The sequence below is a fragment of the Polypterus senegalus genome, chromosome 10 (genome assembly GCF_016835505.1).
Source record: "Polypterus senegalus isolate Bchr_013 chromosome 10, ASM1683550v1, whole genome shotgun sequence".
Lineage (NCBI taxonomy): Eukaryota > Metazoa > Chordata > Cladistia > Polypteriformes > Polypteridae > Polypterus > Polypterus senegalus.
In genome coordinates this window covers 159839571-159856507 of record NC_053163.1, presented here as the reverse complement: position 1 = coordinate 159856507, position 16937 = coordinate 159839571, and the positions used below count along the sequence as shown (strand labels likewise).

Below are 16937 nucleotides of genomic sequence, written 5' to 3'. Positions count from 1 at the left end.
TTGGCTTAAATAGGGTCACCACAATGACGTCATGTGGTAGCAACAACAACACAAAATGTCAGCATCTGAGAAATACAACATGGTGACGCGAAAATGATAAATAAAGATAATGAAAGTTCAAAGCGACAAACGACTAACAAAATGAAAGTGAAACAAACTTCAGGTTTCTAATTAAGCAGCTATGCTGGAACAAAATCCTGCTCCCACTGCAGGACACCAGCTCCGATGTAGCTCAGCACTGGTGATGGATGTGATGGCGATGCACTGCAGTATTACCCCGAGTTGCACAATGTGTGAATTTTATCGATACAAGGTTGTATATTTGTGCCGGTACTTTTTCAGGTGAAAGACTTTTCTGAACTCTTTACTTCAATTCATGTTTCACCCCCTTGTTATTACAAAAGCTAGGCTTGATTCCTATTTTTCTATCCTTGTATAGCCCTTTGGCCATGGTCCTTTACACAAAATGTGTAGAGAAAAGTTAACCTTATTCTACCAGGAAGTGGTGGTGTCATGGCTTGGAGATACTTTGTTACCTTAGTTCTTACCCAGCTTGTCAGCTTTGAAGGAATTAAGATTTTAGCTTTTTATCAGGGTATTCAGTTTATCTAGGAGGTATGGCTAATGCATAACTAAATAATGCAATAAGACCATAATTCAATATACAAATCTCTAAGCCAACACTAGAATGTTTTACCAAAAAAAAACAAAAATCTTCAGTTTTAAATACAGTAGTCATGTCAAAGTGCAGAACTAAACCCAGTAAGTGTTACTGCAGAACCTGGAACAAGCAAACCTTTAATCTTACCCAGACTCCCTCGGGAACTGCACACATACTTGCTTTGTTTTTAACTGCCTACTTTCTTTAAATAGCACTGTCGCTCACTGATGGAGCAGTCAATTACACAGGAAGGGTAAGTGCAGGTGCACCTAATAAAGCGGCTGCTTAGTCGAATACGCCATGTGGGGAGTGAAATGGGGGAGCACTGCTTCTGGAAGAAAGTGTTACAATCTGTATATCACTTAGCACAATGAGGGGATGACATTAATTTACAAACCATTAATCTTTCCTAACAAACATATAAACTGAGAGCTTGTAAGCAGCGAATGCTTCCCGTAATTTTCAAGCAAGCATATGTAGAGCTGTAAGAACAAATATGTACTTCTCGCTCTATTCTATTCTCTTCTATCCTTTTCAGGTTTCTTTCCACTGAGTTGTTCAAAATCCAGAGACGTTTTTGGCGTCAATGTATAAGTATATAATGATTTAATACAGCGCCACTGGGGGTATGAGAGCATGTGTCTGTGCCAGTATGTCCTCAGATAGTTCATTTCTATGCTATCCCCGATGTTTCCAAGACAGGTTTTTGTAATCCTGTGACCATGAGCTGGACTAAGTATGTTTAGGAAATGCAAAATATACTGCTCAAATAAAATTAAGGGAACACATAATCATTACAGTCTAACACCAAAGTCAACCAAAGTTAAGCTTCAGGGATATCAACTTGTCCAGTTAGGAAGAATAAGCAGTATCTGCTCCTTTCTGCACTGCCAGCGCCCTACAGAATGACCTCCAGTTGGCTACTGGTGTGCATGTTTCTGACTAAACTGTCAGAAACAGACTCCATGAGGGTGGCATGAGGGCCGACGTCCTCTAGTGGGAGCTGTGCTCAAGGCCCATCGTTGGGCAGCTCGATTGGCAGCTCCACATTGGTGCACAGATTAGAGCAGGTTCACACTGAGCACACGTGACAGACATGAAAGAGCCTGAGACACTGTGGTGAACATTATGCAGCCTGCAACATAACTGGTATGACTGGTTTGGTGGTGAGTCACTGATGGTCGATATATCCTTGGAGAGTACACACAGACCTCCACATGCTAGGCAACTGTACCTCGACTACTGTTAGGAACTGGAATGAAATCCTCAGAGCCATTGTCAGATCTTATAATGGTATAGTGGGCCCTGGGTTCCATCTACTGCAGGACAATGCCCAGTCTCATTGTGGCCGGACTGCATAGGCATTTTCTGGATGACAAAGGCATTGGTGCCTTTGACTGGCCTACACATCCCCCAGCTCTCCTTGTGTAAAGGCCCATCTCCTGGTATCTCCTCCATTCTCTTCAGACTGTGCTTGGAGACACTGCAAACTTTCCTGTGCCAGCACGTGTGGCTGTGCCTGGAGGAGCTGGACTAAAGCTGGAGCAGGATAAAAACAGAGCAATTGTCTGTGGCCAGCATTGCCTTTTTGGGGGTGTCTTGCTGTTTCCTCTCCAGTGCACCTGTTGTCACTTTCATTTGCACCAAAGCAGGTCATGTCAATTCACAATCGCTTATACTTCCTAACTGAACAAATTGATATTACTGAAGCTTCAATGACTTGCTGTTAGAGGGTCATGATTAAGTGTTCACTTTATTTTTCTCAACAGTGTATTTGTATTTACTTAGCAACTTGATCAGAAATGACTTAAAAACATAGGTGCATGTTGATGACAAAAGTATTAGGAACTAAATCCTAGGAAATTTGTTTACATTTTTTTATAGACAGTCTGTTATAAAGAAGTTAAAATAACTAGTAATGAAAGCTTTATGTACAAAAGAAAGAAAAAAACGACCAGTTCTTAACATCCTTGGGGTTGTCTCAGGCTCAGAATTCTATGTAATTACAGTTATTCTCAAGTCACACTTGGGGTTGACGTGTGATGATCCACTTTAGAGTGTTAAGCCCGAATAATCCCTGGGACAGTATTCCTCTGCCATCTAGTGAACACAATAACATCATGCTGCAAAATATCATGAATATTCTATCCATTTTGTCACTTTAAGGTAACTCATCAATAATCACGAGTGGGGTGAAGCCCCTCGACCAAAACAAAAGAGCATGTAGACGAAAACAAACTGAAACCGAACCATCCGTTGAATCAAGCGATAGTGATGACAACATAAATTGGTCATCAGACGTTGACACAGATAGAAAAATTGATGCACACGGCACTGTACAACCGAACCTGAAGTCTGTCAGTCAACTGAAAGTCCACTTTGGTGCAAGTAGCATGGCAAAAAGGGAAAATTATTGCAATTTAAGGACAAAGGACAAGAAAGATATTGACCCCCTAAGCATTTCACAATGCATCTGTCATTTGTGTCACGGGAAATATAGAAATCACTAAGCCTTGCACTCTGGTAGCCTAATAACACAAGGAGTTCATCGATTATTCAGATCAGACTCTGACATTCTACACTTTTACATGCAAGCAACATAAAAAATATTATAAGTGCTCAAAGAAACAAGCATTAACTCTCACATTTGCTGCATCAGCCTGTATGCTGGTGACAGTTTCAAAACATGCAAGAAAAAGACTTGTAGATCATTTACTTAATTTGCTTTGGTACAGCAGTGGACAATCAACACAACTTTTCTATTGTACATATGTTGACGTTTGGGTATTTGTATGTTTCTGTTACATATAATAATGTTTTTTAATTGAAAAAAAATCATCGTATTTGACTTGTTCCTGGGAGTAAACATCACATTAAGGAAGCCACATAGGTCACTGCAGGCAGTATGATGTAGAGGTTAATGGTCTGGACTTCAGACCCTGAGACTGAGGGATCAAATTCTACTATCAACACTATGTGAGCAAGTCGCTTTGGCTGCCAGTGCTTCAACTGGAAAAACGAAAGAAATGGAACCAATTGTAACTATACAGTAGTAAGTCACCTTGGATAAAGGTGTCAGCCAAGTAAAAATAATGGTACTGTATTTGCTTCTGCTAGAAATAAACTTTAAAAAGAGAGCAGTAAAAAACTGAGAATGCAGCTTGGTTTAAACAATTCATTCACATTATTTGACACTGATGTCTTACTTATCTTGGACATAAATGAAAAACAAATGTTGCTCAAATCTTTCCCTAGCACATTTCAATATAATGTAGGCAACACCTCCACATTCTTTTAATAAGCTATTAATAATCACATAATTCATTATCCTTTATTGTCTTCACACAAAATGGTACCTCACTATATCTGCTTAAATCTGCAAATCATCAATTTTTCCACCCTCACTTTTTTTCCTAGCCAACATGACTGAAAGTAAGGGATATGAGGCTAAAAACTGGAAACCACAAAGCTCCCAGAGAGATGTATGCAACTATGATTTGGGTTGTTCTGCCTCAGGCAAGATCTCTTCATTTGCTATTTCAGACTGCTTTTCTAGCCCAGGGCTGCCTAAAAAAAATACAGGCTGCAGAAGATTAAAAGAGGGAGCACGCTCAACATACTTTGAAATATGCTTAACATAAGCTTTTGACATAAACAATACAATTGCTCTCTTTGTATCCAGCCTCATAATTTGTTCAACACCTGTATATCAGGTGACTCTAATCAAGTGAGACAAATGCTTGGTCTGTGTATTGTACTGTCAGACTGTTACGCATTAATTTAATGGTTTTATTTCTATATGTTCTGGAAGTCTAATATTGAAGCACGTGTCTTCCAATTTATTGAAATGCACCCCATCATGTTAGCCTTTCTGATTTTCAAAATGGCCTTTTTAAATATATATCATGACAAATTGTGACTTTGCATAATTGAAAATTTCCCCAAGGGAAAACAGTCACATTGCAACTGTTTCCACATACCTACAACTGAACAACTTTGTGTAAGCACAAAGCGGTGCTTGATAATGCAGAACTGTAGACTTCAAGCACATACTGCATGACTACAGATAATTACAGAATAACTACTTTACTTCTGACAGTTTTGTCATCATATTAAGTTGAGATGTACTACATCTCACTACACTATGCTTTAAAATGTGTCAATCATTACCAGTGTCACGCATGCACGCCAGAGGGCTCCCCGACAAGCTCAGACGAGTAAAGCAGTACCACTCCCAGGTGAGAGGGGGCACTTTCGCAAACACTCTCCTCTGCTTTGTCCACAGCCCAGAAAACATGCCCAGTGAAGACAACCAAGATTGGCAGTAAGGTCCCAAACTTTCCGATCCAAGAGACATAAAAAGCAGAACTGCGGAAAGGTGGTGTTGTTTTTGAGGGAACCAATGAAAAAAGGAGCTCAGAGAAGCATTACTTGATTTGCCTGTAAATGTATTTATTTTTTATGATCCTCAGTTGTTTGACCTTTAGGATTATTTCTGTTATTGTTCGCCCTTTATTTTGTGTTCAGGCGTAAATGAATGATATTTTAAATCCTCTGTTGTCACCTGGCTTTATTCTTCATTAGATGGATCTCCATAAATACGACTTCAGTAAAACTTTAGATTTAGTTTATGGATCTCTCTATTACTTGCTATTTATCTGTATGAGCGCAGTATGTATAGTAATGTCATTTCCTACTGCTGTGTTAAATTTTGTTAGCACACTTTGCATGTTTCTTTACTGAAACGACTATACAAAAAAATATTTGAGTTGCTAAACTTGGCCTGGAGATACAGACACCATTTACTTATATGTTATTTTTATTTTTTGGTATTGCACTATAGGCTAAGGGAGTAAACTTGGTGTAAAACAGTACATATAAATGAGCTTCAAATATCTCCAAAAACTGCTACTGTTAGCCTGCACTCTTCTTAATGTTTGATATTAAAGCCAAAACATTCATAGCTACTGTATATTAATTTACAGACCTCCCAGGCCATATTTGTTATGTTAAAATCAAGGTGCGTTTCTTGGCTTATGTTGATTTACCTTCTTCTTTCTTTATTGTAACTATGTAGAGGTTAACACCACTCTCTTTATTTCTCTCTATTGTAAAAAAAATCCTGGAGAGGAACACTAGGAAGACGAGACGTGATTTTCACATGAATATCACGGAAGACACTTAAAAGACCCGCGAGATGAAAGAGATTGGCCATGGAGTATTGCGGGGACCTTACACATGAGACTTTGTGCCAAGAGACCGTCTCACGGGGACGTAGAACATAAGATTTTTGCAAGACATGCACCACTTACAACCAATATCAAATAAGACCACAGGCAGCAAAATACTCAGTTGTGCAAAGGCTTTGAGCACACACAGATCCAGGGCTCTCAGCGCATATAAAGTGTATAAGGACAATACGTTATAAATGAAACATAGACAACTAAGTGAAGAAGAAAGCAGCGTGGAGAAAAGAGACTCAAAAGCATTGGAGAGAAAAAAAAAGAAAAAGAATAATCGAGGTGCAAATTCAGAAAATAAGGAAAGTAATTATGAGCCCGGAACAAGTGGAACTGAAAACAAAAGCATGTCCAATCGGGCTCAGAGTTAAAAGACAGAGAGTAAAAGACAAAGTAGAACTTCATAAAGACATTCACAAATGTTGGTGCTATACACATGCAGAGCAGATTAGAGATTATGAAAGAGGTGGAATTTGAAAGGCTCAAAAAAAAAAAAAAACCAACAAAATGCTGGCGTGATACAAATGTGGAGAAAGTTAAAGATATGAAAGTAGAGAAATTAGAAAGTATAAAAAAAAAAAAGAAAGTAAAGATCGCAGTAGCGCAAACAAATGGAAATTATTACTCGAAAAAGGTAAAATAATCACCACGATCCACCACCAGGTGTCATTGGAAAAAAAAGCAGGACAAAGTGAGGTCAGAAGTAAAAGACAAAGAGTAGAAAACAAAGTAAAACATCATAAAGAGGTTAAAAAACAAGGGGGCCAAACACATGCAGAGCAGGTTAGAGATAATGAAAACTGGAATTCAAAAGACTCAAAAAAAATGTAGGTGCGAAACACATGAAAGCAGAAAAAAATGACAATGTCAAAACAAAGAAAGTAAACATTGCATTAGCGCAAACAAAGAGAAATTATTACTCAGAGAAATAACGAAAAGGCGAACAGAGATCGAATATATGGACATAGGGGATACAGTATGTCAGAAGTATGTAAATATTGTAAGGCTTTGATGTTTAAGTCAGAGAATTTCAAAAACAGGGTTTAACTCACATGCATTTATTGGTTACTTTGCAAACAAAATTATTAACTGCTGATGATGTAGATCATTTTGTCTGTGCTGAAATTCCAAACAGAGAAACCTATCCTGAATTATGGTACAAAGTCATTAAATACGTGTCTCACTGACCTCATTTAAAAGATTCAGCATATTGGGACTTGAAATATTCCAAATATTATTTTTACAGAAGTTCAGAAATAAAAGTGAAATTAATGAAATAGCAACAATTCAAAGACAAAAAAATCTTAAAAGGGGGTTGGCACGCGAAGCGAGCATGGGGCGAAGGTCCCTAGTATTATTTAATTATTTACAAACGATGTGTTTATTCCCCCAAGAGTTGGGACTACCCTGATATCACTGCTGAAGAGCCACCCTCAGCCCATACCGTATATCTTAGGCTGGAGAGCAGGTTCTTCAGTAGGTCACTGTAATTAATTGTGAACATGTGGAGAAAGTGCACTATTTTGTGAGCATTATCGTTTTCTGGCTTTCTAATTTTTTTTTTTTCTATCTTGGGTTTATGATTACTAGATTTAGGATTAGGAATTGTTTACTGTGAGATGCCTTTTTAAGAAAACCTTTACCGGTATATTATTTTGATCTTTTTTGATTACATTAAAATTCTTTTTTTATATAAATATTAATTTTGAACTTATTCCTCAAGGCAAAGGTTTGACGTCATTCCTCATTAGAACGGTTAGAAAACGTTTTTGTTTACATTTTTCTACACCCATGGAACAATCACCAGTTAATTTTTATTGTAATTTAAGTAGTACTAATTAAATAAATTGAATTAAATTACATGAAATACTAATTAAGATAAAATGTGTTTACTGTGTGATGTTAACATACATTAAAATGAAGAGAGAGAAACTTTCAGTAGTTGTTTTTGTGCAATGTCTCCAGACTGTGAGAGGTCCTACACTACTTTATAATCATTCTGTTGATCTCATTACCACTCAATTGTTGGTGTTAATATTACAAATGTTAACTAAAATTAACTATCCTTCTGTTAATTAAACAATTTAGATCAATAATTGATTAGTTTAATCTGATCCTGCCCTTGCCAATTGTCCTGCTGAGAACTAAACAGGTGATTATTTTCTCAGCTAAACCAGGGGAAGAGAGTAAAAAATGAAACAAAACAAATTAAAATAAACCTAGCTACAATTCCCAATGAGAGACAAGAATTGAAGTCAAAAAACAAGCAGGCGTCAAACCAAACAAAACTCACAAGAAGCACAATAACAAAAGATTTTAAGTATTTTTTTAGCATAACAAAATGAACCACCAGCTGAACTTTTATCCCATCACGCTGATTATCCTCTGGTCATAACCCCAGAAGCCACACCTACTGCAACATGGGTAGCAGTGCCAACGACAAGCCCACAAAAAGGTGGCAAAGACGGACCTAAAATAGCATTCAATGCATTTAAAAATGCTTAATAAATTCACACACATTTTAATCATATCAATTAATTCTCAGATAAGGATCAAAAATGTATAGCACCTCAGTAATAACGGCACTACGAGATTAACTGATTTCCAGAGAATCTCACACATAAGTTATGTGGTTAATTCTAATTGTGCATGAGCTTACAAATAAACCTTAAATATTAAGGTTTTCTCAGAATAAGAATAATTACAGTGAACAATTACAATTTAAATAGAAAAATTTAACATGTTCATTTTATTTACTATTTATTATATTTGAGCATTAATTTGATTTCTGGTCACTAAGATGCCACTGGGTGTGAGGAAATATGGGCAGAGCTGGTCTAGGCAACAAAGGCAGCTGCCAAGGATGACGTCACCTAAGGTGTGCCATTTATCAAAGTTAAAGGGTACCAAGGCTGTAGTCGTCAAACTCTGATGATGCTGAGTGGCCATCGTTACCAGCTGGGCACTATTTATAGAAGAAAAGTACACCAAGGGGCATGCACTCCTTATAGTCTGCGGTATTTCCAAAAAAGGGGGGCTGTTTGTGCTAATGGAGGGGCGTGCGCTCTGGACACCTGGGGAGAAGTCTCCAAAGTTTAATAATACTGACTACCTGCTATGAACAATGAGCGGTGACATCCATTTGACCTGCACAGGGCTCCAAATGGGCTTTGACTGGCACTGGGTATAAGTACGTGTTGATTTGTCATTGTGAGGTCATTGCAGCTCTCTAATTTAAGGTTACGTCATATGTTCTGGTATTGTCTGAACTTTTAGTCAAAGGTAAAACCATTAGTGATACAAATTTGGTTTTTCTACTGATTTCTGTTCAAAGACTTGGCAGTTCTGGCTGTTGTTTGAGCCTGATGTTTCTCTCCTGCTTGAATTCTGCTCAACTTTAACTTCTTTTCTTCTAAGCCCTCATCAACCACTGTGTTTTATTCAAATACAAATATAAAAAAAAATTACCTTCTGTTACAAAAAGTTAAATCATTTATTACAAAAAGAGAATTGCTGTTTTTAATGATGGCTTAGACTAAAGAATAAATGAAGTACAAGAAAACTGAATGGGCAATAAGTATTACACAATCTAAGAAAATCCACTACGTGGCCTGCTCTATGTAGAAAATGAAAACATTAGGAAACATCAATAACTTGGTAACAAAATCCAACTTGACAAATAAAAATCTGGATCCAGAAGCCAGGCATCATTTCACATTATATTAGCAGAAGTAAGTGGATTGACGTCTTTCTAAACAAACTACAAAGAAGAAAGTGGAAAATGAATTCAAAGTCTAAATCTAGCATTGATGAATCACAGTACGACTCCTACAGTACGCATACTTTCTGAAATTAATAACAGAACAGGAAATTTTATGACTGATTACTCAAATGATACCCACTACTGGTAACACAGCCCATGCTCATTCAATTAATACACCATTGTCCAAAATTCCTTCAAAGTACGGAATTTGTTTTTACCTTAATTAAAGAAATCAAATTTAGATATGAATGATCCAAACAAGTTTGGGTAAATTTCAAACTAAATATTTCTTAACTTTTAGAGAAAATTATAATCTTACAACTCAAACTTCACCTTAAAATACTACATCTTTATCAACAGTATTAGTGCATCATTCATTTAATTTAATCATCTCAGTTACAATAACTATACAGTATGTTATTTTTGATTAAGTATTTTTGTCGAAAGAGCGTCAAGAAACTACACTCTTTAACCCTGCTCTACCCACACTGTAAGCGCTTTGGCAAACCCACACAAACGCACATCCAACATCACCTCAACCCCTAGCACCAAAACAATTTCTTGAGCCATGAAATCTGAAGTGCAGGCCTACAAGGCCTGTGGGGTTTCAGCTTGATCACTTGCCTTGAAATGTCAATCAAGTGCTATGTCAATTCAGTGACATCTTAGTCAGAAACTGTTCCCATAGGGTCAAATATCTTGACCATAAAGTCCAAAAATGTATTTATTGATTTATTTGTTTGCTTGCTTTACATTGAGGTCACATCTGTGTTTATTATGAATGTATGTTGAACTTCTTCTTTTAGAAGGGCACATGATGTAGTGCATTTATGGCCTATTGCATGTCAATACTTTAATACAGACACTGCACAAAGTAAATGGCAGCTGGTTTCTTCTCTTATCAAAGACAATAAAATATTTACTGTAATATTACTGATTTTTCTTTTTATATTTTAAAAGTATTAAAATTGTGATTTTTGAGAGCATTTTCAACAATTGCAGCAGTTTTTTTTAGCAACATGCATCCTCCCACTAATTTAAGTACAGCTTCTGAAATCTATTGTTTTCATCATCCTCAGTGCCAATAGTCCTGATAGACACTTTGAAAACAGTGAGCTGTGGTTTTGATTTCAGGCAGGCACAAGTAAAAGTGACACGACTGGTACATAAATCCAAAAGTCGTGGTTTTCTTCTTGAAAAGAGGGGAATAGTATCTGTAATTAAGGGGAGAGCCCTAAATAAATGTGTTAAAGCACTTTAAAGTTTTTGGACAAGGGTGTAAAGTGAGGATTATGAACTGGCAGTAATTATGCTGGGTGCTGTACCAATATAAACTTAAAGAAAGGCTTTAAATAAGATTGGAAATGATCATACACCAATTAAATAAGTCATTGGAAAATGAAAGGGCCTTCCAAATCATGTACAGTTGCTTTGTATCATTATATGAATTCATAACTCATAACTGTATAATGTCTCAACAGGACTCTGGCTACCAAGTTAGAGGTTTTCTTTCTTTGTTTAATTTTCTTTCTTTTTAGTCATTCTAGTGTGTGTTCAGACTGTAGTTTGTGTCTACATATTTATTTATGTATTTATTCATTTATTTAAAGAGCTTCTGTAAAAAGCCAAATTTCTCATAATGTAGTGCCTTTCACATCTATCTGTCTCTCCATTATATAGTGACTCTCACATCTCTCTGTCTATCAAATGCCAGTAATCAGTTGCTCAGCGATTGCACTCAGTTCTATGAGACACATACAGTGCATCCGGAAAGTATTCACAGCGTATCACTTTTTCCACATATTGTTATGTTATAGCCTTATTCCAAAATGGATTACATTTTTTTAACCTTTTTTCACGTTGTCACTATGGGGTGTTGTGTGTAGAGTTCTGAGGAAAAAAATGAATTTAATCCATTTTGGAATAAGGCTGTAACATAACAAAATGTGGAAAAAGTGATGCGCTGTGAATACTTTCCGGATGCACTGTATAAACCTTGAACTTACTCAGCTATCCACTGTTTGGATTAGATGATGGTTTGTTCATTCAAGAGAGTAATATCAGTTTAATTTAACGTAGCTGACCCAAATGGGTGTCATTTATTAAACAGAATAAGTGAACGGCTTCAAGAATGTTTCGACAAGCCAAGCACCTGTGATCCCATCTTAAAGCTACCACCGCTTTATATTTAAAGCATGTAACTGTGCGTAATTCTCAATGCTGAGTGAGGCACAGGGACTGTGGTTATTTACTAGCAGATGGCATATGCTGGGTGACGTGCGGCGGATGTGAATCTTTGGTCAAGTTTCACTTAGCTGAATTGTTGCTTTTATTTGATGGTGTGCATTACGTTAGTTGATCGACAGTAAATGCCGCATGCGTCAGGCATTTTTCCAGACTGTTTTGTTTTCTTTTATGGCAGATATGGTTATGTAAACAAGAAATATGTTTTAGCTTTCACGTCTAATTTGCAAGAAGGCAATTTTCTCAAACTCTGAATCATTTAACACATATTATTTGGTTTATTTATTCAAGGTGTTAAATCTACATTAGAACAGACACAGGCGCGGTTGAGTTTCAAAAAGCCTGTATAAAAAGCTGTGCAATTTCCAGTTAGTCAGTGAGCACACTTAGGAGCAGGGTGAAATGTTAACCATGAAACGGCCCTGGTGACAGACACAGAGTAAAGAGGAACTTTGTCTTAAAAAAAAAAAAAGTTATTATCCAGTATGATTTTGACAATTTAAAAATTATGATTGTAGGAGTAACGACATAAATTTAGCCGTCTCTAACTTACTCTCACAATCTACCTGTCTTTTTTGACTTGCACCAGACGAGTCTTTTTTTTTTTTACCCCTCTTAAATAGCTGATTTCATAAAGAAAAACACAAACTCTAAATGCAGCCTTCTGGATTGACAAAGCCTTACACACGTACAAACACAAATACAGATTCCTTATATTAGACAGATTTGTGTCCTAAAGGAGAATTTAGCTTTTTACAGAAACTTCACAATAAGTAAATATAATAACAAGCAACAATCCCCACCACCTTCAAATGCACACTACAATTAATTAAAAGAAAGAAAACTTTATTTGTTCCTGGGGGGAAATTGGAAATTACAGAAAGCAGCTATGCAATTACAAGGCTATCTCATGATGCAGAGAAACTAAACTGTGCTGCTTTATTTTTTATTATCTTTACTATAATTTTAAGTAAACAGTGAAAGAGTTAGTAAGATACCAAATCAGTGAACAAAGGAACACCAAAGATGTTTCTTTTAAAAATTTAAAACGTGAAAAAGGAGAACATAACGTCAAGACAAAAGATGCAAAAATGAAATCAAAGGACTCTGTGTGTGAAAAACTCCCTCACAAGATTAGGGAGTTAGTTTGCTCTGCTCAGCTTGCAATATGAAGAGACACATCAAGGTTTTAACCATAGGGAATGGGAACACTGCAACCTTGTATTTGATAAAACCCAGTTTAAATAATGAATGGGCTGTATTTATAGTATTGAGTGAATATCAAAGAAAGGAAATGTATTATCTGCACCAACCTGACATAACTGTTTGAAAAGGGCATCAGTGCTGCTGGGATAGGCTTTGGCTTCCTGTGACCAAAACTGGATTTAGTAAGGAGAAAAGAAAAAAAAATAAAAGAATGTGTTGTTGGACAAAAACTTCATGCATTTAAAATTGTGTCACAGTTTTTTGTTTTTTGTTTTAATTTAGATTAGTAAAACTTTATTAATCCCATAGGGAAATTCAAATGCATACAGCAGCAGAAACATAACAAACAAGAATACAGACTCATAGGATAGATAATAAATCCAATCTATCAATAAAAATATATTTAACAAGTACATCGAGTGGAAGCATTGAATTGCCTGATAGCAGTGGGCAGAAAAGACCCCCAGAGGTGCTTTTTAGCATACCGTGGTGGAATAACGCTGTGGCCAAAAGTGCTTTAAAAGAGCATCTAATAGCGTTGAAATGTCCTCATTTTTTGTGTTTTTGCAAATAGGTTTCTCCTAAAATAAAATTGTTACCTGTCATACTTTTTATTCAAGTGATTAAATGTTTAAAAGCAAATTCCTTTGTAATGTAATAGATCTATAATCATAATTTGTCTTTTCATTTATTATCTTCTTCATCCTGCGGTGGGCTGGCGCCCTGCCCGGGGTTTGTTTCCTGCCTTGCACCCTGTGTTGGCTGGGATTGGCTCCAGCAGACCCCCGTGACCCTGTAGTTAGGATATAGCAGGTTGGATAATAGATGGATGGATGGATCTTCTTCGTCAATTTCATGATGTCTGGAGACTTAGTTATACAAGAACATAAGAACATTTGACAAACGAGAGGAGACCATTCAGTCCACCAAGCCCATTTATTTAACTAATAGCTAAGCTGTCCCGATATCTCTTCTAGATTTTTCTTAACATTTGTCAAGTTTAAGTTTCTGCTTCAACTCCATGTCTCAGTAGTTTGTTCCAGTGTCCCACAACTGTTTAAGTAATGAAGTGCTTCCTGGCTTCAGTTTTAAATGCACTTCCCCTTAATTTCCATTGATGTCCTTGAGTACCCGATTCACCGTTAAGCTGACAGAATGTTTGCTGGATCTACTTTATCAATGCATTTAAGGATTTTAAGGACATGGATTAGGTCCCCATGCAGTTTCCTCTCCTCATGATTAAACAGGTTTAATTATCCGACTCACAGAAGGAGTTGTCCTTAAGGTCTGATATGTACTTAGTTGCTCTCCTCTGCACAGTTTCAAGTGCTGTTATTTCTTTCTTGTACCATGGTGACCAGAACTGCACACAATATTCCAGATGTGGTCTTACTAGTGCATTACAGAATTTCAACACAACACCACTTGACTTAAATTCAGCAGTTTTTATGATGTAGCCTAACATTTTATTTGCCCTTTTAATAGCTTTTGTGCTTTGCTTAGTTAAATGTTCTCCTACAACTACGTGATGGTCACTACAACTTCCTACAATGTGGTGTGCTATACTGGTAACATCACATCAATTGAGATCCACCAAATTAAAAAAAATATTTATAATGTAGACTAAGTTATGGGATACACTCTGGACCCCCTGGAGGTAGTAGAGGAGGAGAGAATGAAGACAAAACTGAGTGAAATTATGAAAAACACTGCACATCCTCTCTCTGACACACCAACAATGAGAACTTTCAGCCAACAAATCATTCAGCTGAAGTGTGTGACGAAACACGAGGGGGATCCTTATACAACAAAAGATAATACGCCTGTAAAGTATCTCACTGGGACTGGAACTGCCATGCCAAAGGTTTTCTTTCTCGTTAGTCATTCTGGTGTATGTTCAGACCATATTGTATGCGTGTATATTTATCTATTTATATATTTATTTATTTAAAGAGCTTCTGTAAAAAGCCACATTTGGGGACAAATAAAGTTCTATTTTCAGTTAACTATCTGTCTATCTAAAGGACTTACAGCATCTTATTTAAAGGTTATACCCAACATGCAAAGAGTGGTGGTGGGATGAGGTTAATTGTTACATTTGAAGAGGTCCATTATGCAGGAAAAATCATGAGTACTGATCTAACACGGAGAAAACGTGTAGGTTGAACAGAAGAAAGCAGACCAGGAAATGAAATGCAAGTCTAAGTCAAACAAAAGTCAAAACTCTGTTGTCAAGCCAAAGGAGTAATTAAAAATCAAGGTCATGAGGAAAAGGTCCAGGATTTGTTTGCCAGAAATGAATTACAAAAATTATAACTTTTAAAAAATATCCACAAACTTGGACAAAGAATGGCATGTGGCACCAGCTTATTAACAATTGTGCCACACCCCTAGTAAACCACCCTTGCATCATAAACATAGAGAGACAAAACAGAGTCACTATGGCACTGCAGAGAAAAACAAAATCACTAAATAGTTTCAATTTATAAAAAAATAACTTCTAAATATGTAAAACAACATTAAATATAAAGCCTCTTTTTGATATAAGATAGCACCAAAATGAATCACCAATCATATATTAAGCACAGAAAGAAATGAAAACAGAAATTAAATCTCAATAGGTAGAAGTTTGTAAATACCGTTCTTTATCATTATTACAATATTTCTTTTAACAAAGCTTTGCCAAGTCTGGACACAGGTGGAGATAGTGGTCTATTTGAGGAATATGTCAAGAATAGATTTGTTTTTTTTATGTTATGTGCATGATGGTGCTGTTCACTTCTCGTTACTGATTTTATGCATTTTCTGTGATGGTTTCCAACAACATGTTACATTTTCCACAGGCTTCTTCTAATTTCAAATGCCAACAACTTCACCTACATGTTTATTCCCCCCTCGTAATTTACCCTCTGACTGACTCTGTGCGATTCCAGTCAGCCCTGACCTGAACCAAAACTGCTGAATCTGCAGTTAACAATATGGTAGTAATCCTGTTCAGCACCATTATTCTAAAAGAACTGATATCTTCTGCTCTGTGTTGATGTTCTTCTATTGCTTTTGGAAAGTCCTTTACTTTAACTAATGAGAAATACAGTATGTTGTTAATATATTTTTGTCACTCATGCCGATTATTTAAGCAAAGAGCATAAAACTTTCAATATGTTTTACCTTATTATCTTTTTTGGGGGCATTGTGTATTTGGACCAGTGTCTTCTGAGTTGATGATGAAAGCTCAATACTCAATAGATATCCATTATATTTTGTATAATACCCATTATTGAACACATTTTGATACAGGCTATGGGTGACTACCAAAACAAATTTACAATTTTATTTTGAATATATATTTCACTACATGCACAAATGAAAACATCATTCTTATGATACAGTATTCTATATTTAGTATGATAACACTTGAAAACTCCAACGTTATAACTCTTGACAATCAGAACACTGGAGGTAGGGCTGTGTCATCCCCTCAATGTGTGCTATTGTATGTCTTTGTTTTAGGTTCTTATTTGTACGACATGCCATGAAGGACACATTCTCACATCAGGTGTGTTACTACCAAATGCTTTGACTTGGTATGTCACAATGAGCTTTATCATAGTTGTTGTCGCATAAATGTCCTTGAAGGTCATCTACAAGGATTCAACAAGGTAGGCATGCTGACACCAGGGAAGTGCCACTCTGTTCTTTCCCCCACAGACCAGACAATGAGTCCCCCCGACGAGATCTGACTTCACTTCCAGTTTTGTGGAAGTCCTACCCCTTCTGCCCTTGGGGCTACTTAAAGAGTGGAGGTACTGGAAGTCAGCACTCA

At 36.6% G+C, this 16937-nt stretch overlaps 1 protein-coding gene across 7 annotated transcripts in view; it reads right to left on the bottom strand.

Annotated features, from left to right (window-relative positions):
• nfic (nuclear factor I/C) overlaps nucleotides 1-16937 on the bottom strand; it is a 468411-nt gene that overhangs the window by 426868 nt on the left and 24606 nt on the right. For 5 of the 7 annotated variants that reach the window (XM_039767140.1, XM_039767145.1, XM_039767144.1 and 2 more), the window contains exon 2: nucleotides 13222-13287. The exons of the other annotated variants lie outside the window; for them this stretch is intronic. In XM_039767140.1, the coding sequence (XP_039623074.1) occupies nucleotides 13222-13287 (66 nt within the window). The remainder of the gene's footprint in view (nucleotides 1-13221; nucleotides 13288-16937) is intronic. 7 annotated transcript variants of the gene reach the window in all.